At 56.1% G+C, this 20295-nt stretch overlaps 5 protein-coding genes across 5 annotated transcripts; 2 read left to right on the top strand and 3 right to left on the bottom strand.

Moving 5' to 3' along the window:
• Positions 1 to 81: 81 nt before the first annotated feature.
• GLRG_01885 (uncharacterized protein) lies at positions 82 to 743 on the top strand (the record flags this gene model as incomplete). Its single annotated transcript, XM_008093219.1, has 3 exons — positions 82 to 357; positions 417 to 562; positions 617 to 743. The coding sequence occupies 3 exons, from the start codon at positions 82 to 84 to the stop codon at positions 741 to 743; spliced, it is 549 nt and encodes a 182-aa protein (XP_008091410.1).
• A 3520-nt stretch (positions 744 to 4263) lies between these two features.
• On the bottom strand, positions 4264 to 4521 carry GLRG_01884 (uncharacterized protein; the record flags this gene model as incomplete). Its single annotated transcript, XM_008093218.1, has 1 exon — positions 4264 to 4521. The coding sequence occupies one exon, from the start codon at positions 4519 to 4521 to the stop codon at positions 4264 to 4266; it is 258 nt and encodes an 85-aa protein (XP_008091409.1).
• A 1082-nt stretch (positions 4522 to 5603) lies between these two features.
• GLRG_01883 (cytochrome P450) lies at positions 5604 to 7383 on the bottom strand (the record flags this gene model as incomplete). Its single annotated transcript, XM_008093217.1, has 2 exons — positions 5604 to 5761; positions 5934 to 7383. The coding sequence occupies 2 exons, from the start codon at positions 7381 to 7383 to the stop codon at positions 5604 to 5606; spliced, it is 1608 nt and encodes a 535-aa protein (XP_008091408.1).
• A 1146-nt stretch (positions 7384 to 8529) lies between these two features.
• GLRG_01882 (uncharacterized protein) lies at positions 8530 to 9864 on the bottom strand (the record flags this gene model as incomplete). The annotated part of the gene is made up of 1 exon (XM_008093216.1): positions 8530 to 9864. One exon carries the CDS (start codon positions 9862 to 9864, stop codon positions 8530 to 8532), a length of 1335 nt encoding a protein of 444 aa, XP_008091407.1.
• Positions 9865 to 10971: 1107 nt separating this feature from the next.
• GLRG_01881 (uncharacterized protein) lies at positions 10972 to 12796 on the top strand (the record flags this gene model as incomplete). Its single annotated transcript, XM_008093215.1, has 2 exons — positions 10972 to 11643; positions 11726 to 12796. 2 exons carry the CDS (start codon positions 10972 to 10974, stop codon positions 12794 to 12796), a joined length of 1743 nt encoding a protein of 580 aa, XP_008091406.1.
• Between the last annotated feature and the right edge of the window lie 7499 nt (positions 12797 to 20295).

The raw sequence follows: 20295 nt of genomic DNA, 5'->3' as shown, positions 1-20295 counted from the left end.
ACCTTTCTTCCCAATGTTTTTGCTGTCTCACCAGCAGTCTCGGGACAAATTTGGTGTTAGACTCTCCTGCCTTCATTCATAATGGTCAACTTTGCTCTTCCCACCTTGGCCGCTCTGGCCGTGGCCCAACTTACTGGAGCCACCCCAGTGGCAACTCAGTCCGGCACCACAGAGGTGTTTTCATTCTCCAAATGGGTCGACGGCATCATCGCCAACCCCAACGGCGACAACTTGACTCCCGAGGAGGCTGTTGAGGCCTGGCACGCATCTGTCAACGAGACGAGCGCGGCCGCAACCGGGGAAAACCTCATCCAGAAGCGTTACACCTGCAACACCATCCCCAACACGGAGGCCTACGTATGTTCAAGCAAGCCCTTCTTCGGGCAATTCTGTGTTGTGCTAAACCAGTGAAACAGGTTCCCGATGCAGTGGCCTGTATCAACGAACTCGCCCGTAGGGGTGGCCAGGAGTGCAGAGTCGACGCGGTCACTGTCTTCTGCGTCATTGGCCGGGCTCAAATCACCGGAGTCAGGGGCGGCAACACGCCCACGGCCTCGTCTTGGTACGAAGAACCGACAAGTGCATTTGAGATCAAGTTCTGACAACGTGTTTTTAGCAACGACGTCGCCCGTGGTGCCGGCTACGTGATGGACCACTGCACCCGCGCTGATAACACGGTACAGGGTTCGGAATTCGCTTACGGTAACGGCAACCTTTTGGTTTGGATCCGCCGACCCAGTTAAATGCTGCTCAGCATTCGGGTGTCACCACCATGAAGTATCCTGTTTATTTGTCACCCGAGTACTCAGGTAGACTGTTCGATCTTCCCTCTGCTGTCATATTTGGTAGCTGGCGAGGACGAACTAAAGATTTGTTTCATGAAGAGTTGGGCGTCAGTAGAAGAGAATATACATGGAAAATGACAGGGTTCATAAAATCTCCATTACCTGCATACGACTATAAACATTTAGTCCACATTCGGGTTTACTCGTTCTTATTTGGAACAATTATAGTAGATCTACGTGACTTGTCTTACTTGACGTCGAACGGATATTGATGCTAGTCATCTCCGATTCTGCCATATGGTTCCTGCCGAGAGACATATGGACTCTTACCCTGACGAATGCAACTGAACAAATCGAAGTAGCTCATAACGTTACATGTTTATGAGTTGAAAGGCTCCGTACAGATAAGAGTCTGACACTCATTATATCCGTATAGGATTGATAATATAATCCTCTTAACGTAATTCGTCTTTCTCTGCAATATCATTACCCATTTACCTGCAGAGTGACGCTAGGCTTACTTGGGCAGTAACAGGTTGCTTACAGGAAATGGACTAAGGTCTACGATGCCGTTGTCTCATTGGAGGAATAATTCTTGCCAACAACAGAAATACCCTCGTTTACTTCGCCTTCCTGTCCTCGTGTATGTTCTCTCTGTCTATACATTAGCCATGACTTTTTGTTCCTCCAGTGGAACCCCAATCCTGACGACAGGATCCTCATGTCTCGGAACTATTGTCTGTCAGCAAAGCCGATAGTCACCCTATCCTGCACAGTTTGGTACGGGGGTAGGTAGCCAAATCGCCTAATTCCAGCGTTCCTGTGGGCCAACGCCCCGTTGAAAAGGCCCCATACTCGCCGGAACAGGCAGCTCAGCTTTGTTGCAGCCTAGCAAAGACGCACACGGCGAAAAGAAGTAAAGTGGGCGACATGCAGACTATTGTTTCCACAGGCTGCAGGTGGGAGGGTCACTGCATCTGTACTGTCCGCCAAAGTGACATGTGCGTTCTCTGCTCTAAACGAAGTCGCCAAACACGCAATGAGTATAACGTTATATAGGCCTTTTCATGACTTGTTACAAACTAGCAGCCGAGGAGGCCGGCATGGTTACAGTCTGGTAAGGAGACGCAGAAAGAAACATGTGTTGGCGATATGGCAGGAGTCATCTTGGCAGGAGTCACCTTGTGTCTGAGAACTAAACTGCCATGGGGTTTCAAGCCGGAGTGACGAATGCATTTTCTGATTCGAATCCGGATTTAGAGTTATGCATTACGATGGGTGCTGCAGCAAATGACTATTTCGTACAACTTGATTCCACTTCGATGTTAACTGTACCTTCATCAGTCGTTTCCTCTGACCAGGCCTAATCCACAAGCACATCGAGACTTCTCTGTTTCTTGCTAATGGCACTGATTTAGTCAGACTCCCTAGACGTTCACGAAAGCAATGTGAAAGTCAATACTAATACAATGGTGATCTGAAACCGCGGAGACAACCCGGACATCCTCCTCGTATACCTCAATTAGTCCTTACGGTGGGTGTCCAAACCCTTGGCCACACCTTTCCCCAGTTTGATCAAATGTTATTCCCTTCGGTCACTCGCTGGACCCAATTGGTCAATCCCAGACCATTTACCGAGCATTTCGAGCAAGCCATCCAAGCATTAGTACGCCCTCACATTGATCAAAAGCCTCGCTAACCGCATCATCATACCATGGCATGCCACAAGCTCAAGTCCTCTCCCGCGTCCAAGACAGCCAAGCTAGCGCCTAAAAGAAGGCCAAGACTATACCCTGGTCCTTAACAGCAAAGGACGCCATACACTTAACACCAGAATCCCATATTGCAACTAGAACAGCTAAGCTACCAGAGGTAATAACTTGAATTATTAGCTCTACTAGAATGGAGGTTTTTACATAGATAATAGCAATCGTTACACCCCTGGCACGTTTGGTAAGATGAAAGCCGTACGCAAGGTTAGATATAATGTCTACGTGTTCCTAGGCACCTAGAAGATTCTGGCCAAGGACGAAGGGCCCGGAAACGATAGCGGCGTTAAAAGATTAACCAGACGCTGGCCAAAGAACAGGCAGAAGCTAAGTTCCTCCAAAAGGTACTCGGGGAGGCCAAAGCCAGCGAGCGAGCGTTAAACAAGCAAATAGACTAGCCCCCCCCCCCCACTTCACAGGCACTGATGCTTCTGGCACGGTAAAAGAAGTTAAGGTGAGCCTACCACTTGGCAGAGCATACCTGTCAAAGACATGGATGTGCTATTACCACAGTAAAAGATGACACACGAAGATCCCCAGAAGCACTGCGTGACAAAGAGCAACAGGGGAATATTATGATACCCCTGGAGGCTGAAGAGCCTTAGGCTTTTAACAGCACAGAACAATTACATTGTGACCTCCTGGGAGGCTGATAGAAGGACTGGAACTATAAGCGACGACGATGATGATAGGACGGTTGTGACGACGGGACTTGAGTTATCAGTTGGATCCCTGTATTGACACTTTTGAAGTGAGCTACTCCAGCCGCCTTTTGTCCTATACAGGAACGCCCCAGCGTTAATCATCATCATCATCATCAACAACAACAACAACAACAATCAGTCAAACTCCAAGAGAATGGTGAGAGATTCTCGCCCCAGAGGCGAGTTCCCGAGAAGTCCTGCTACATACAGTTGATCCTTGAGTTAAGAGGACGAGGCTACATCAGTATCCTCCACCCTAGACCTGCTGGCTGCCTACTCGATAAGATGGCAGCTCAATCCAAATAACCTTATAAAGGAGGCTGTCACGGAGCATCATCTTGTGACTTTCCGTCGCATGAACCCGAGTCGAGAGCATGGGCGTTAGTAAGCCTAGACCAGCACACACCCAAGAAAGGTCTCGCGACTTATCTGCCGAGGAATCAAACCAGCTGGGAAGCCCTTTCACACCTCAACAAGTCCCGAGATGGACGCGAGCATCCCTTGACGTCAAGCTGGCCATCACTTTATGGATTTTGTAACCAACTGCAACTGGGGTAGTTGCAGCTCAAAATCTCACGCAGTTCTAACAACCAAGGTGTTCTGCATGCAACGCGCTTCATTTGGCCATGTTCAACTAACCACCCTCTGTCATTCTCTTATTCTGTTAACTCCGTGTTCTGTTCTCTCCCCAATTTGGAAACAGTTCTTTGTTGCGTACTTGAATAACAATTCTATTGGTCCTTGATAATGTAGAGAATCTATTCACCCCTTGATCCCCTTTGCTCCCTTTATTCCTAACGTATTTCCTGTGCCCATGCCCCTGTCACTGCATGCTCTCCCAGTGACGCCCAAAGGGCTGAAAACTCATTCCGCGGTTTCCGGCACGAGTCTGGAAGACAAAAACGTGTTTGTACAGTGTCAGCCCCATGCGCCAGATTGACTACGGCAAGGGATATCCACGGCTCGCTGGTGTTACAGGGCCAAGAGGGCTCATTCCGCTTTGCTTTAATCGTCGTTTTCCTCCATCTCACCAGCGGCGGCATCGTCGCCGTCTTCTTCATCAGGCTTGTTCGCCTCCTCGTCTCGGTTCTTAGTGCAACGATTTACGCATGCTCCCATTGCCACGGAGACGCAACACGCGACAACCAACGCTATGACGCTGAAGAGGACGATGAAAAGAACGGCGTAAAAAAAGGCTCCAACGTCAGTGGAACCGTTGGTGAAGGCCCAGCGAACGGTTTCCACGAACTCGTGAAGGACCATGGCGATGGATTGGTGGTTGCGCTGATTTGTTTTTTTTTTCTTGGTCGTGGCTGGAGAAGAAGATGGACTTCTTCTTCTTCTTATTCCTCTTGTGGAAATGAGAATTTTGGTAATAAGAGAAATGGCGAGGATGGGTTGGATGAGTGAGTGAGGTATGGTTTCCGAGATGTCTTGAGTTGAGATGTGGGCGTGCTTTGGCGGTCTCTTAATACATGCCGGTATCTCATCTCCGGAACCTTACAGGTTCCGGAGATGGGTTTACAGTTTGCTGCTGCAATGGTAAACGGGCTGCACTGCCGCTGCTTTGACTCTGGCCGCCTGCTGGATGCGAACGAATGGGCCATGGTGGCTGAATACGTCGGACATAGCCGCTCCCAAGACGTGTGTGAACGCTATACTGACGTGTGGAATCTGGTCACCAGATACCTCTTTGGCATATCATTTGATTCCGGCAGGTCCGACTTGCCAGACATTACGTAGGGCGGCTTGTTATCAGCTGATGTAGCAGAAAGGCTGGCAGAAGATACGCATTTCTCGGTGCGAGAATCGAGAAGAGAATAACCATGCCTAGTTTCTGAATGGCATCGTGTTCTGGGTGAAAAAAAAAAAAAAAAGTCAGGAAATGGAGCTACTGATCAGCCCTCATATGAAAGTTCGGAGCACTCAGGGATGGCCCGCAGACTTCATATTTAGCGGTGCCGTCAAGCCCACACAATCATCAAGTCAATAGCAGCGGCTGGACAACAGTCACCAAAATATTGAGCGAGGAAGAACAAAGCGAGGCGTGGAATCCGATGACGGCCCTGCTACAACAACATGATGGAAAGATTTGAAGGGAAACGGTACTTGTTTCAGACGCCGTTGCCCCGCGCGCCAAAATTGCTCCAGGGCAGTCTTGCGCGATGCTTCGACTCGGAGAACGGCGGACTTGAGAGTTTTGTCTGATCTATTGAATCATTGAATTAATGGCTGGTCCAGCCGACGAGCCAACAGTCGGTTGCCCATCTTCCCCCGATGACGAGGTAGTTATTAATCTCGTACGACCCCCTCTCGTCTAGAGCGATAAGAACGGCCCAGATGGACTACGCATACTGCAGCTTGATATTCACGCCATCCCTCGGCACCAGCGTGAATTGCAGTACTTTCCTCGGCTTCCCCTCCGGCCCCTGCCACTCCATGCTCTTGAACCTCTGCAGCAGCCTCACGATGAGGTACCCGGCCTCGGTGAGGGCGAATTGCTCTGTGCAAAGTCGGTTAGTCAAAGTCAGAACAGCATTACGCAGCCACAAACTGAAGTAGGACAGGAAAGGGTGGGGGAAAGGGGGTTCCAGGGGGAGAGAATAGGAGAAAGAGAAAGAGGAAGAAGAAGAAGAGCAAGAAGAAGAAGAAGAAGAAGAAGAAGGAAAACTCACGTCCGAGACAAATTCGCGGCCCGCCGCTGAACGGGATATAATTCCAGTCCAGCAGCACCCCCTCCCACCGCTCGGGCCGGAACTCGGCGGCCGCCTCCCAGATGTCCTCCCGGCGGTGCAGCAGGTACGGCGAAAAGTTGACCGTCTGCCCCGCACGCACCACGATGGGCTGCTCCCCGTCGGCGCCGCCGCCCCTCGGGAGTACCGTGTCCCGTGTCGCGATACGCATGTTCAGCGGCACGACGTTGTACACGCGCAGCGTCTCGCGAAGGACGAACTGCAGGTACTTGGACGCCTTGAGCGTGCCGAAATCGATGTTGGCCGGGCGGCTGCTGCCGCCGTCGTCCGTGTACTCGCCAAAGTTCTGGATGACCTCGGCGCGGAGCCGCTCGAAGACGGCGGGGTGTTGCGCGAGGAGGAGAAGGGTCCACGACAGGAGCGTGGCCGTTGTGTCGCGGCCGGCGATGAGTAGGCCCAGGACCTGGTCCCGCAGCTCGCCCTCGTCCTGTGTCTGCTCCACCAGATTTTCCAGCAGGCTGTACCCCTTGTCCGCTGCCGCCACGCGAGCCTTTTCCGATCCGAGGGCCATGCGGACGTAGTAGTCGGTGTACCTCCTGATGTAGTCCGCCGCCTTCTGACCCTTGCCGACCGGCGCGAGCCAGTACATGCCCTGCAGGCGTATACGCGTCAAAATCCACATCTGAGCTTCGTAGAAGGCCTCGGTAAAGGTCATGTCCTTGTCGCACTGGTCAGCCGCCATGGCCGTCGCAGCGCTCGTCGTCGACCTTGTACCCGTAGCGGCGGCCGTCTGTGAGTCGATGCTCTCGCCGAGGAGGAAGCCGGTGGAAGTGTCGAGGGTGAAGCGGGAGAGCATGGGCATGATATCTACCGTCACGGCGCCGCTCTCGTAGTGGCCGACCAGCGGGAGGGCCCTGAACAAGGCCTGGACGGCGGCCTCGGTCTTATCGAGGTCGTTGATGTGGTCCCGCGAGAACTGCGGGCGGAACAGCGCGCGCGAGTGCTCCCAGAAGGCGCCGTCGGCGGTGAAGATGCTGTGCCCCAGCAGCGGCTTGAACTGCTGGATGCGCCTCGGGCCCAGGTCGAAGTCCTTGAAGTTATTGGCCAGCACAGCCTTGATGTTGGCCGGGTCGATGGTGTAGACTTCGGTGGGGCCGAATAAGCCCGGTCTGGAGAAGGTGGTCCCGTTGGCGGCATAGCCGGCACCGATGCAATCGTCGAGGATGTCGCCGCCGTTGCGGGCGGTGGAGATGGCGCGCCAGACCACATCGATACCGAACGGCAGTTTCGTCGAGACGTATTTGGGCAGGGTCGCGCCGTGAGCCTTTGCGAAGCGTTCTAGGCGCCGGCGGGCGAGGTAGGACGAGACGATGTAGTACGCTACCAGGGCCGGGAGGGCGTATAATAACGCCGTAGAGGAGAGCAGCGCCATCGTGATACTGTTTTCCGGCTCTCAAGTGGTGGACGACCGACCACGCGAAAGGGGTTCCCATCTTCAGTTGAGGGCGGATTGAGTTTTATATCGCCAACAAACCATCACTCAAAAACAACCACATATCGGGACGGCTGCCAAATGTGGACGCCACGGACCGGGGGAAGGCATGGTCCGAGCTAGTGTACGAAATATCCCCATCCAACGATTCCAACGTGACGATCCGGGTCCCATCAGCCTCCACCCATCAGAACTCCATTTTTGCGCACTTCTCGACGAATCGCTGGGCGTCGGACTCATAAACTCCTGTCATCGGACTCCTAGTTTCGTGGAGCCACCACGCATGCTACCTCGGATGGGTATCTCAGATGTGTGGTTTGTCGGTCTCTCGGATCTCCCTCAGATTAATTGGAATTTGGCGTCGTGATCCTTGTCGGTTTTTCTTTTTTTCCTACGCGTGGCTGTCCGCACAATGGTCATTTGGCAACCCCAGGCCGAAAATTACCCCGGAAAGTCCATCTTTCGTAGGCGAGATAGGGCAGTTGAGTTCATGGCCATCGACCACGAGGCTGGAACGAGTGCTAGCTCGGCCCTGGAGCTCGGAATCGACACGACAATGTTTCCGGCGCCCAGGTTCCGTTGTCCTGTGCACCCATTACCGAGAGCATTAGAGTTGAAGATGAGCAGGGGGACTCGAAGCACGCAACGTTAATGCAACGGGCTCCGCAGACAATGCGTATCATGACTCGACCGACGTCCCGTCTCCACGACGATAGGGCTCATCGGTGAAACGACTAGTGCCCTGTTCGGCGTTGACATGGCATGCCAAGTGTGTACGAGACCTGTTTCTGGGTTCATAAAGGCTCGAAAAGGCTCGGAATGATGTCCACGGTCATGATATTCTCCAGCAACGGTAGCCAAGGCCGAGAATGCCATCGGCACTATAGTCGGGCAGCTGTCGGGCACCATGATGGGGGCCGAAAGCAATCAAAAGAAATGATGAAACAATATGAGAGTTCGTCAATTGAAATGCTTTGTGCTCCGGCAAAGCCAAATACTGTTGTGTCTTGGTCGTAGATGCTCCATATACACCGCAAGGTGGTTGGCTCGTTCGGACCGTCTACCCAAAGTCCGGCGTTCGTGGCCTTACCTGCCCAGGTTGTTTAGCACGCTCCCGACCATGACGGCAGCCTCCCTATCCCAGTTTCCCTCCCCCCTGGTCTTGCCCTTGAGGGCTCTCGGCATCTGGCACCCCTTGACGACGCAGTCCCGCATAGCGTCGACGATGGTCACTCTGCTGTCCCTCAGCGAGCGGCCGGCATGGCCGCCGCGGTTGACAATCTCCTGCACCCGCGGACCCAGGCTGCCGGCCATGGTGCGCCAGAAGTAGCTCGGCAGACTGCCCGTCTCGAGGTGCGCCAGCAGGGGCTGCAGCATGTTGGTCTGCCTCTCCGGGGCGGCGACGAGCAGGTGGGTCGGCAGCTTGGTCGACTCGAGGACCAGCTCGAGGGCGACAACGTTCTGGCACCGCGCCGATATCTCGGCGAAGGTGCGCTCTAGCGTCGAAAACTGGGTGAGGGAGCGCGACAGCGATGCGATGGAGGACTGCAGCGCCGAGCGCAGGTACCCCTCGAGAGCGGCGAGCAGCAGCTGCGGCGCCCAGCGGTCCGTCTTGTGGGCAGGGGCGGGCGCGGGGGACAATAGGAACAGCGTGACCATGGCCGACACGGTGCGGGCCTTGGTCTCCTCGCCCTGGGCAAAGGTGGCCGAGTCAGGGATGGCAAAATCGCGGATAATCTTTTCGGCCGTCTCCCTCGCGGACCGCTCGACGGGAGCGACGACGGCGTCCCGCAGGGTGCGGATAGCGTCGACCCTGGCGAGCCCGTAGCCCTCCTCGCCAGGGGCAGCGTTGTCGAGCATCTCGCGCAGGGAGAGTATGGTGTGGGAGCAGCGCACGAGGGCGCGGTGATCCTCCTTCTTGGCGGCGGCGGCGGCGGCGGCGCTGGGGCTCGAAGCGGCGACCTCGGCGTGCTGGACCTCGAGCTGCCTCCCCAGCTGCAGACAGCGGCCGACGGAGCGGCCCAGCTTCAGGGTCTCCCACAGGCGGGTGGCGACCTGGCGTACCTCCTCGGCCTCGGCATGCTTGTCTATGACCTCCTTCTCGAGCTGCTTATAGCTGTCGTTGAGGCTCTTGATCTGGGCGTCGAGCTCGGAGATGATGCGCTTGCTCGAGGCGGTCTGCTCCTGGGTGTAGGTGAGCAAGGGGGCGGCTTGTTTGGAGGTCAGGGAATCGATATGGGAGTCGATCTCCTGGGTGTCGAAGAGCACGCGGGACAGCGGGGTGGACAAGTCGAGGGGCACGTCGTTTGGGTTATTTGTGGCGAGGACGAGGGTATTTGCGAAGGAGGAGGGGTTGAAGGCTGGGTCGAGGAAGGCCTCGTAGTCGATGTAGGAGGGGTCCTCTTGGTTGCTGGTCGTCATGACGGGCGGCGATGATCCATTGACTGTGAAGAGAGGGCGAATGTTGTGTTGTATGGGGTGATGAGCGTTAGTTTGCTAAGGTTAATTGTGAAGCTCCAGCTCCAGCTCCAGCTCCAGCTCCAGCTGTTCTGTCCCGGCCACGAGGTGTGGGAGGGAGCAAGCAGTACGTACCTCTCTGCAAGGGAGGAGGAGGGGAGGGGGCCCCGATATTACCTTACGTAAGGCGGGATTAACGGAGTTGCTTACCTCAGCAGAGACGAAGATGTGGCTCGACTTGATTGTGGCTGGTGAGTCCCCGTATTTTGTTTCGGCTGAGCCACACGCTTAATTGTTGCGATGAAATGACGCCGTGCGTTTCGCGGGTCTCGAAGCGTCTCTTGTTTTGTTTCTTTAAACAACCCAAGAGAAAATCCAATCGTCTTCTGGGTTTCGGTTCACCCTGATTGACGACGATTTCTCTTCGTCTTCCTCCTCTTTTGTCCCCGCCGGAGCTTCGGCTTCTCCACGCGCTGACCAACACAACCAAAGCACACCCGGCCATTCCGTCTGCATCTCCCTCTTCCTCTCCCCACCGTCCACTGTCATCGAATGATCTGCGCGTAGCGTCCATAATTCTGCCCGGGCGCGCTGACTAGTCGCGGGACTAACGGAACGGGACAAGAAGAACAAGAAGAAGCGAGCGAGCAAGCAAGCAGGCAAGGCAGTCTCCGACTCTCCGCCTTTCCGAGCGTTCCATGACCGGATTGCAAATAACCATAATTTCATCCCCCCTTCCTTAATCACCTCATTTCACACCCTCGCCAGCAATGTCCTAGATTCGCACCCTTCTGCGCCGCGTTCTTCTCTCCTCGAGAGCAACTCAGCCGAAATACCCATTGGACGAACCGCGAACCGTTTCCGGACCCAAGTCCGACCCCAAAGCTCGCCGCATCCCGCCGACCCCAAAGCTCGCCGCATCCCGCCGATCCCCTCCCGGGCGATCCGGCCGACCCGAGACCGAGATCCTGACCTCATCGAACCCCGAACCTCGAACCCGCCGACCTTCTTACTCTCTTACTCTCGCCTCGACCTTAATCTCTTCCTCAACCTCAACCTCACTCGCCCCCCATGGCCCTCCACGCCCGCGCCCTCCTCGGCTTCCCCCCCGGCGCCAACGCCTCCGACACCGTCCTCGCCGGCGTCCACTTCAACCGCACCGTCCTCTCCTTCTGGAACTACACTCTCTACACCAACGGCACCCTCTCCAACGGCTCCAACTGCTACGTCGTCGAGTCTCCCTACACCCCCGTCGGCCTCCTCCCCAACGGCTCCTTCGTCAACTCCACCTGGTGCTACGACCCCATCAACCCCATCGGCCCCCGCGCCGGCGTCGGCGTCGGCTTCGGCGTCGTCTACGGCCTCGCCCTCGTCCTCGTCCTCGCCTGCCTGACCAAGCACGGCAGGTCTCACTTGCCCGTCTCCAAGCGCTTCTACCCCGTCGGCCGCCGCTGGCAATGGTACTACGCCATCCTCGTCTGCGTCGCCGCCTTCATCAGCCTCTTCACCAACATCGACGTCGACCGCTTCTACGTCGTCGGCCTCCCCATTGTCATCAACAGCTTTTTCTGGTACCTCCTCCAGCAGTTCACAATGGCTCTCGTCTGGGAGGCCGTTCGCCACTGGGGCAGCTGGAGCGAGCGCCAGGCCATCGACCCGGACCCCTTCTCCCTGCGCGAGGGCGACCGCAGGAGCAAGGTCGAGTTCTGGGCCCCTTTGTGGTTCTACTTCTGGCTATGGCTGGTACGCTCCCTCACCCCTCCTTTTCTCCGTGTCCTTATATCGCATCTCACAAGGAAAAAAACAAAACTAACAACACCCCCAGAACTTCTTCCTCATCATCCCCCGTAACTGGGGCGAGATCGAAAAGCAGCGCTCCCCAGACCAGACCGCCTCCCGCGCCGCCCCCAACGCCACCGACGCCCGCTTCAAGGCCGCCACCTTCTGCCTCGTCGTCTGCTGGCTCACCATCGTCGCCTCCCTCCGCCACTCCATCAAGCACTATTACCCGCGCAACCGCGGCCTGCTCAACAAGGCCCGCGGCTTCCTGCGCTACGTCCCGCTCCGCTTCCTCCTCATCATCCCGCTCGCCGCCTGCCTCGTCGCCTACCAAGGCATCGTCTCGTGGAACTTCGCCTACTCCGTCCTCAACGCCAAGGCCTCCCTTGCCCCCGTCTACGCCGGCGGCTACGGCCCCGCCCTGCTCATCCTCTACATCCAGATCGCCTACGGCTTCCTCTCCCCCAATGAGGACAAGGAGCTAATCCGCCAGCGCCGCGAGCGCGGCGCCCAGATCGACCGCGAGATGGGCTACGTCCCCAAGCCCGCCTGGTGGAAGCGCGCCAAGAACGACGACCACCTCGTCGGCCGCATGTCCATGCGCGAGCGCATCGCCAGGAACGTCCGCGAGCTCGGCGGCGGCGCCGCCACCAACCGCGGCGTCCACCAAAACATCGATGCCATGGCCGAAGAGCGCGAGCAGCGCGAGCGGGCCGACGACGAGATCGAAATGGGCCCCGTGAGCCGCGGCAACACCACCGCCACCGCCTCCGCCGCACCCGTCCCCGTGCGGCCGGGTTTCGACGCCGCGCAGGGGTCGACCTTCGCCTCGTACAGCGGCAAATCCGACCGCCGCCGGAACGAGCGGGCCATGGCCGCCGCCGCAGACCTGCTCTTCCCCGTCGCCGGTGCGAGTCGGCCCGACCGCACCTCGGAGCTGACGCAGGACGGCCCGCCGCCGTCGTACACCGACGTTCCCGTCACCAGAGGACGCGGCGGGAGAACAGACGGCGTCAACGCGCCTCACGACCCCAGCCAACGCAGCAACAGCACCAGCACGGCCGTCTCCATCACAGGCCAGCAGCCCCAGCAGGTAAAGAGCATGCTGGATATCTGATCTGTGTTTTTTCTTTTTCTTTTTTTATTCTTTCAACATGTGGCCCCCTTCATATACGGGCACGACTCTGTAAAAAAAGCTTACGAGCGATGACCATCAAAGACTACGGAATTGTCTATCATTCAAGGCGTTTTATTAGGAAGGAAGCCTCTTGTCTGGGATGAACGGTATATATACACACACACACATATATATATAACCAGGACAGGGGCGAAATGAGATTCAAAGCATAATAATAGTAAAGACTAGTGCCCGTCACATCTGGGCGTCCGCGCAGTTGTTTCCGTTGCCATGTTACAAGCGAGCTTGTCGCCAGAGAGCCAACGAGGGTTCATAAGCGCTATTCGAACGGGTCGACGACGACCTGCCAATTTGCGGCTACTTTGTCTGCGGGCTGGTGAAAGTATTTGTTTGCAAGCCCCTTGTCCACTATATGACCCTCCCCCCCCCCGCGTGCCGTGAGAGATGATGTATATGACACTCAACCGCTCAGGTGTAGGTCACACACCGTCGCCCATGCTTTCCTCAACCTCCATCTGCGAGCTCATCAGGCCATCCGAATTCATAACCGACCCGGAACCAACTAGAACTTGTGGCTAAGCTCAGCGCTGACCATTCAATACTCACAGCCGTTGTGAAACTCGGGGCGAAAGCGGCGACGTCGTGTACGCCGGGACGCGTAGCTCTGCTTAGCCCGCATCTTGGAGCACAGCTCGTCCAGAGGGAGAGTCCACGAGAAATATGGGTACACAAGATCCACCCGCGTTTGTTCTAGAGTGTTGAGAAGGTGATCTGTCACCTACCCCAGGCTGGCTGACCGTTGATGGACTGGACACGGCAGATTGTGACGATTCGCTCGTCGGTCAACAGCGTTTGCCGGCTGCAGATAGTGCCAGAACTTCACATGACTGTCCGACGGCCCCTCGCCGCCACTCGCAGTGTCCTGGTTGTGAAGGTCCCCGGACAAAAGTCGACACGTGAAGGAACCGGAGCAGCCAGCGCATGTGAAGCTCGAGCCCATGACTCGCCGGGCGCCATCCCATCTATGCAGAGCTGCCATCTGGTGGACGGTCCAAGCAACAAGAAATGTCGTTCGTCCAATAACAGCAGACAGATAGAAAGAGCTTACCAGGCACGGATCTCGGGCTGTTGGCGAGAAAGGGAGATCAAGTCATAAAGTCTACGAAAAGGGGGATGGATGCGGTCAGGCACCGGAAAGGGCCCGGCGCCGGCGGCGCGCGCCTGGTTCCAGGCGGGCAGGAAGGAACAAGCCGTACAGCGAGGCGATCCGGGATCGGGTACTCGCGATGCAGGCAGGCTATTGCATGCCTGAGGAGGCGACTAACAAGACGTCGGTCGTTTCTTGCATGAATACCTAGACAGCACGCAAGTCAGCCCGTCGGTCTCAACCTAGGCCGCAGCCCCCGACCGGGCGACGAGGTCACCAAGACTAGGGCCTGCCGGGCGTTTATGTCTAGCTGTGGACCGGTCTGTCGGCGAGGGAAAGATGACTGCATGCCGCATCAGCAGGAGGTGAGGGGCGTGGAGGGGGTTTCGCCCACTCACGAGCGACGGTTGCCAGCGCCCATGGCATCATCATTGGATTGACATGTGTGTTGGACACGATACACTGACAGCCACCGCAAACGAAACGGCCCCAACGCGCTGGCTGCAGGTCACGACAGGGGGGGAGGGGTGTTCCCACAAGATCCGCAGGTTGCCGAATGAAATAGATGGCTTGTTCCATATTGCAGACTTTAGTGTACGAATAGACCAACGAAAATGCCAGTATGGGACGTCGAGAGAGGCTACTGCTGCAAAGAAAATGGGGATTGGGGCGACCAGACGGTTGCCCTAGCTTATCTTCGGATGCGAGCTCATGCACGCCTAGATGCTGTGCGTCGCACTGGCGACAGCTCGCAGCTACTGGTGAGTGCGCCTGCATGGCGCCGTTCATGCGACTTGCTGTGCTCTCAGTCCAAATCCCCGAGGACGGACCCGTCGAAACAGCGATGACTGCGAAGAACCCCCCGTGTGGGACCGCCAGTTGGCGGCTACCAGTGTGCCAACACAGGAAACCGGGCTCAATCCAAGTCGCGACCCGTGTCTCTCCTCCTCGCTCTCGTCAAGGACTTCATCCTTCGTCGTGGCCACTTGGACGGAGGCTGCGTTGACACCGAGGCCAAGTTCGTCAAAAGAGCGGTGAGACCAGCACTACTCGCGGTGAAAGACACAGGCTCGCGCAGACGGGGCTTAGGCGCAGCTCGTCGACGTGAGGGGCAAAGATGAAGTCCCAGGGATGGGCCCAGCTTTGGATATTCAACTCAAGTCAAATACTGCAGCGCAAAGTATTTGAATCTGCGCAGGGCGGCTGAAGGTTGTCAGCAGCCGGGCCCGTGGGGAACGTCGTTGTCTGTCCTTGTCGTAGCCGCAGACACCTGTGCGACCCTACGGGGGACCGCCTTGGATCAGTACCTTGTTCATAGTCGTAGATGGGGTTGGTTTGTCATTATCCAGTCAGTTAATGATTTGTCCGTCCGAGAGACTTGCACATTCGCTAGCGCCCTAAAGTCACAACACAGGCCTTCAAGCAAAGTCCTTGTTGATCCTGGTGGGCTTTTGCTGTTGTATGACGACGCGGGGCAGCTGACCCCTCGACGACAGAGGAGAGTTGGGCCGGCTATTGAACGAACATTTCTCGGACGTCTATCCCCTACCTCTACGTGTAGACATGGTCCAGCATTCGACGTTGGATAGATGCGCGCCCTGTCGGATCGGATTAGATAGCGCTGCGCCCGCACCCATCGGCGAGCAGTGAGGCGGCATTTCCCGTCTTGATGCAAAGGTTGTTGTGTCTGGAGGGCGAATATGTAAAACCCTGTCTTCATGTGTGTTCCGCATCTAAGAGACCGAACTGCCCGCAAAAGCTCTGTATTGGCCAGTCTTGCATCCGTCGCGAGCCTCTTCTGTCTCCGTTCCTGTTCCTTGCATCGTGCAGCTAGCATTCGATGTCGTAGATTCGACCAGCCACCCAGATGTAAGGAATGTCCCGGGTACGGATGTCGAGTTGTCTTGCAAAGGCCAAACTGAAAGTAACATTCCATTATGTTGCCAGCGCCTATCGCGATTGTCGTACAACCCAACCAGGCCGCGGATGATGTGAATCACGATGCGGTATGACCAGAACTCCACGCAAGGCTGACTCAACTGAAAACGACAGAGGCCACCTTGATCGAACCCTTGGTTGGTTATGTCTCACATTCCGTGCTGCAAGATCCAAGTGCGAGACCACCTTGGCGTGTTGATCGGGACCCTTTGAATTTGGGAGTGGAAGTGGCCAGTCCGAGTCTTGGTGTGGCGGAGGGTACCCGCAAACCATTGCCGATAGCGAATGGTCTTTTGGCGGTGAACCATGAGCTAGATCTTGGTCCCATCATGGGCCTGTCCGCCTCGCCAGTTGGGATACCATGGCATACAGCTGTTTCCCTTGTCCTATGAGTCTCTACCCATCAAAGACTTTGCTTTTGACTGTGCTGCTCATGCGCAATCCCTCCCGTACCGTGAGGCCCAATGCATACGATAGTTCATGCGAGCAGGCAGAGCAAACAACAGAGCAGTCAACCATGACACCAGTGGAAATCCGAGCCGTATGACCAGGGTCGTAATCAAAGCGGACATGCAGGAGGCATTGAGTTGAGCGAAGCAGAACACCGAGGCCGCGGCGTGAGCGCAATCGGCATGCTAATTCAAGGCACATCTCGAGTTGAGCGACCTGCATATGGCTGCAGTATCCCGCGCGTGTCCCCCTCCCAAATGACACCCCGACTGGCAGCAAGGACCCTCATCGCTTTGCATGCATTTGGTCATCCTGGCGACTTCTGCTCCGCCTACTCTGAAACGAGCCAAGTAGTTCACTATTCGAGGGATTGTCTGCAGATAAAAAGTAGGTACGGATACAGTAAGCATACAAAGTCCCTTGACCGACTGTCATCTTCCGTTTCCGGCGTCAAGGGTTCCCTCGTCATGTTCCTGTGGGAGGATGACGAATTGGTGGGATGAGGCTAGTCGCCACCAACGAGTGATGGGCGTCCGCGGGCACAAGGAGAAGCCTTGCTTTCTATTGAGGGCTGTGTACGTGTCTCTGTCTCGGTGGCCGCATATGCTAGACGCCTTTTCTTGCGCTCCAAGCACGCATGAAATGCCGCCTTGGAAGGGATCTTGGTGAGTCCTGATGAGCGATCCGATGAGCCTGCGCGCGCCTGGCAAACAGCGGTTAGGGAGCACGCCGCCGGGCGGTCTGTGTACCGGCATTTCCCTTGGCACGCGATTGGCATGGGAAGCAAGGGGCGGTACTCCGATGCATTGTTTCATCCGCTCTTGAGTCTAAATTCTCCGTTTTCTGATGACTGAAGATATGATCCGTTGCTTAGTGGGCCCCTTTGGGCAAGGCCTCGGTCGACCTGGATCAGGTGTGTGTAGGTGTTCAGAATCGCCGACAACGATGCCCATTGTTGATGCGTTGCGTTATAGGCAGACAACCTGCCATGAAGATACTGCCTCAACTACACCAGCGCATACTTCTCGCCATCAATACAGCCATTACCCTCGCTGCATTGCAGCACGGCAACTCTGAACAATGTGCGACGTGACTGCTGGTGGTACCCGGATGGAATATTGTTAGCGCGATGCATACAGCAGCGGATGCCCTTCGATCCCTTGTTACGCCCAAGACAGCTTGGCTGTTTGCGAGAGAAGGACAGGTGTTCGCCGCTGATAATACTGGAATATCTTGTCGAGTAAAGGTGACTTGACCTTGATAAAGGGTGGCCTTTCGAGTGCATTACGCGGGGATGATCGCATACAAGTAGGTAACCTCTGCAGATCAGCCGACGCGGAGCTGGAACAGACGGGCTTTACAGCGATCCTCAACGACGATAGCGTGGGGAAGATGGATGGGTAAAGAACCCCCCCTTCTCTCTAAATTGCTTGGAGTGCGACGACCTTGGGTTCTGGTAATCTTTAGCGGCGGGGGTGGGGGAGTATGAAACTTTGAGGAATTCTGCGATACGACAGTGAGGATCAGCATGTATCCTTGCCCTTCAGACAGCGACCGACCCAGTGAGGACCGGCCAGGGCGATCAAAGCCAGGGCCAAGTGCCAGCCAGGCTCCCCGCGTTCGGCCAAGTGCGGGGGCACTATCGGCAGGTTTTTATCCCGAACATGATGCGGCACGCGCTGTCAATGCAGGCATGCAGGCATGCAGGCACAAAGATTGCTGGAGGACGTCGTGGGATATGCAGCTGGCGTTCGCAGTTGTACGTGCGGGTTGCCGACCCGGCCAGCTCCCTGCTGCTAACTCCCGATAAGAGTAACTGCTGGCCGGTAGGTAAATACGTTGTTGCGACGAACAGGACGCGAGGAATCTAAAGATCGCCGCCGCCCTCGGGTGTAGCGGCACGGGCTTGGGACGAAATGGACTGAACCAGACGCGGACCGCGGGGCGAAAAGAAAGGGTGCTTGCTTGCTTGCTTGTGATGGCCATTCCAGACGAACCGTGGCGGCGCTGAGCAAGTGACCAGGAGCGAAACGCTGGGTTCATTGTGTCGTTGGCTGTTTATGGTACAGCCCCCCCCCCCCCCCGAGTGCGATGGTGGGAGGCCCCATCTGGTCGCGAATGCGATCCAGCTGCAAGGTTAAGCATTGTTGACCGTGTGCACGCATAAGAAAGTCAGCAGTGGTCTTTCAGCAGCGTTTTCCTGGCCTGTGTATACAGTCTGCGCCGGCAAGATGTAACGGTATCACTCGTGCGAGTATGACAAGTCGTCTTGGATTGATTGTCGTGTCCCGGAGCACCTCCTGAGAGGGATGGAACCTCGGGGCGCAATCCAGGCGACGGGGGGGGGGGGGGGAAGACGGCTGTCGCCGCAACAGTGGCCCTAATAGAGAGTAAGCTTGCAGGGTACCGGGTCTTCTGCCGTAGTGTGCCAGAGATGCAATGTACTCCCGGTCTGCCCTTTTCTCCGTGGTCATCGGTTTCCGTAAAGGTCCTGAATGACATGAGTGAGCTATGTTGTCAGGCCACGTTGATCGAAGGAAAAATGTGAGACCGGGTAAGTGTTACTATCAACAAAGATTGTATCGGAGGTGCGCCTACTCCTTGTTATGTGCTCTGTTAGGGTATAATCTCGGAACTCCGATTAAGGAGGGACCCACCAGACAGCCTAGAGGTGGAAAAGTGTATAAACAGCCGTGTGTCTCAGTGGATGGGACGTCGTGTCTAAGTTCGCATCGTTCTGTCAATGTACTTAAGAACTAGCCGCGAACCTACAACTTAAATTAACAAGAAACCGGTTGCACCCGCGCATCAGAAGGCTACTCGCTCAGTCTCGATATAAGGCAGCTAGGCTCGGGCTTAGATTTTGTGTTACACTGAAAGCATTGGACCATCTTATCTCATGCTTCCTCGCGGACAGCCTGACCTCACCGCAATTTACGCTTTCTACGCGCTGGCGACTCTACTTAGTCAAATTCTTGCCAGATCCCCTAGGATGATATCCACATTTTCAAGTACAGGCCGTTGGCGCGGGTGATCTTAAGGGGGGGGGGGAATGATAAATGCTCACATCATTTGTGGTGTTGGTGGCTGTCACGGGATGCAGGTGGATTCGATCGAGCCAACGAGATGGGGGTATGATGTGATGACTTGGTGTGCGTGTGTGTGTCGTTGGTGCCTCTACCGGGTTGGACCTGGACAGGGTCTGGACCCGGCCAGGGCGAGCTTGACCGTGGCCAAGGAAGGGATGGCCGCCCTTGGTCGAAGAAGCGAGTGTCTGGCATTGTGGTAGAGGTAGATGGACGGACGGAAGGGGACGGAAGGTGATTATAACCCGTGTGTCGATGGTACCGTCTCGCTGCGGTCGAGGGATGTCAGGAAAGACATCGACGGCACTCTCTCTGGCTTTCCCTCTCATTCCCTCTCTTTCTCTCTGCACCTTCTCTCCTCTCTGCGGGTGTCCTGTGTTTGGGGTGGTGTCTGTTGAAGAAAACGGTCCGATGGAAAGGGTGTACTTCCAGCACAAGAGGATGATGCGAGTGCGTGTGTGTGTGCGTCTTTGTGGACTGGTGTATCAGCGTGGGCCTGGCTGCGATGAAGTATCCCTGAAGCTGGCCAAGGCAGTTAACTACAGTACCTAGGTAGGTAGTAGGCAGGGGGTGTATGTAGAGCAGGTAGCGTGGTAGGCGTCGTTGAAGACAGGATACCTAGGAGCTGTCTTGTGTGAGCGGTGGCATGCCGAGGCGACGGTGGGAAGCGACGGGATGACTCGTCCAAGTAGGTAGGAGAATGCAGGCGGAACTCGGGAGAGACGAGAAAGAAAACGTGGGCAACGGCCGAGAAGAATGCTCGGTTGGCGAGTCTGAGACGAAGGGAGAGCGAAGTTGTTCTGCAGTGGCCGCGCCGGAGAGGTCGGAGCTAGATGAGACGGATGGGAGGGTGGACT

The sequence above is a fragment of the Colletotrichum graminicola genome, assembly GCF_000149035.1.
Source record: "Colletotrichum graminicola M1.001 genomic scaffold supercont1.7, whole genome shotgun sequence".
NCBI lineage: Eukaryota > Fungi > Ascomycota > Sordariomycetes > Glomerellales > Glomerellaceae > Colletotrichum > Colletotrichum graminicola.
Note: the sequence above shows the minus strand (reverse complement) of the source record. Positions and strands in the feature narration are given on the sequence as shown.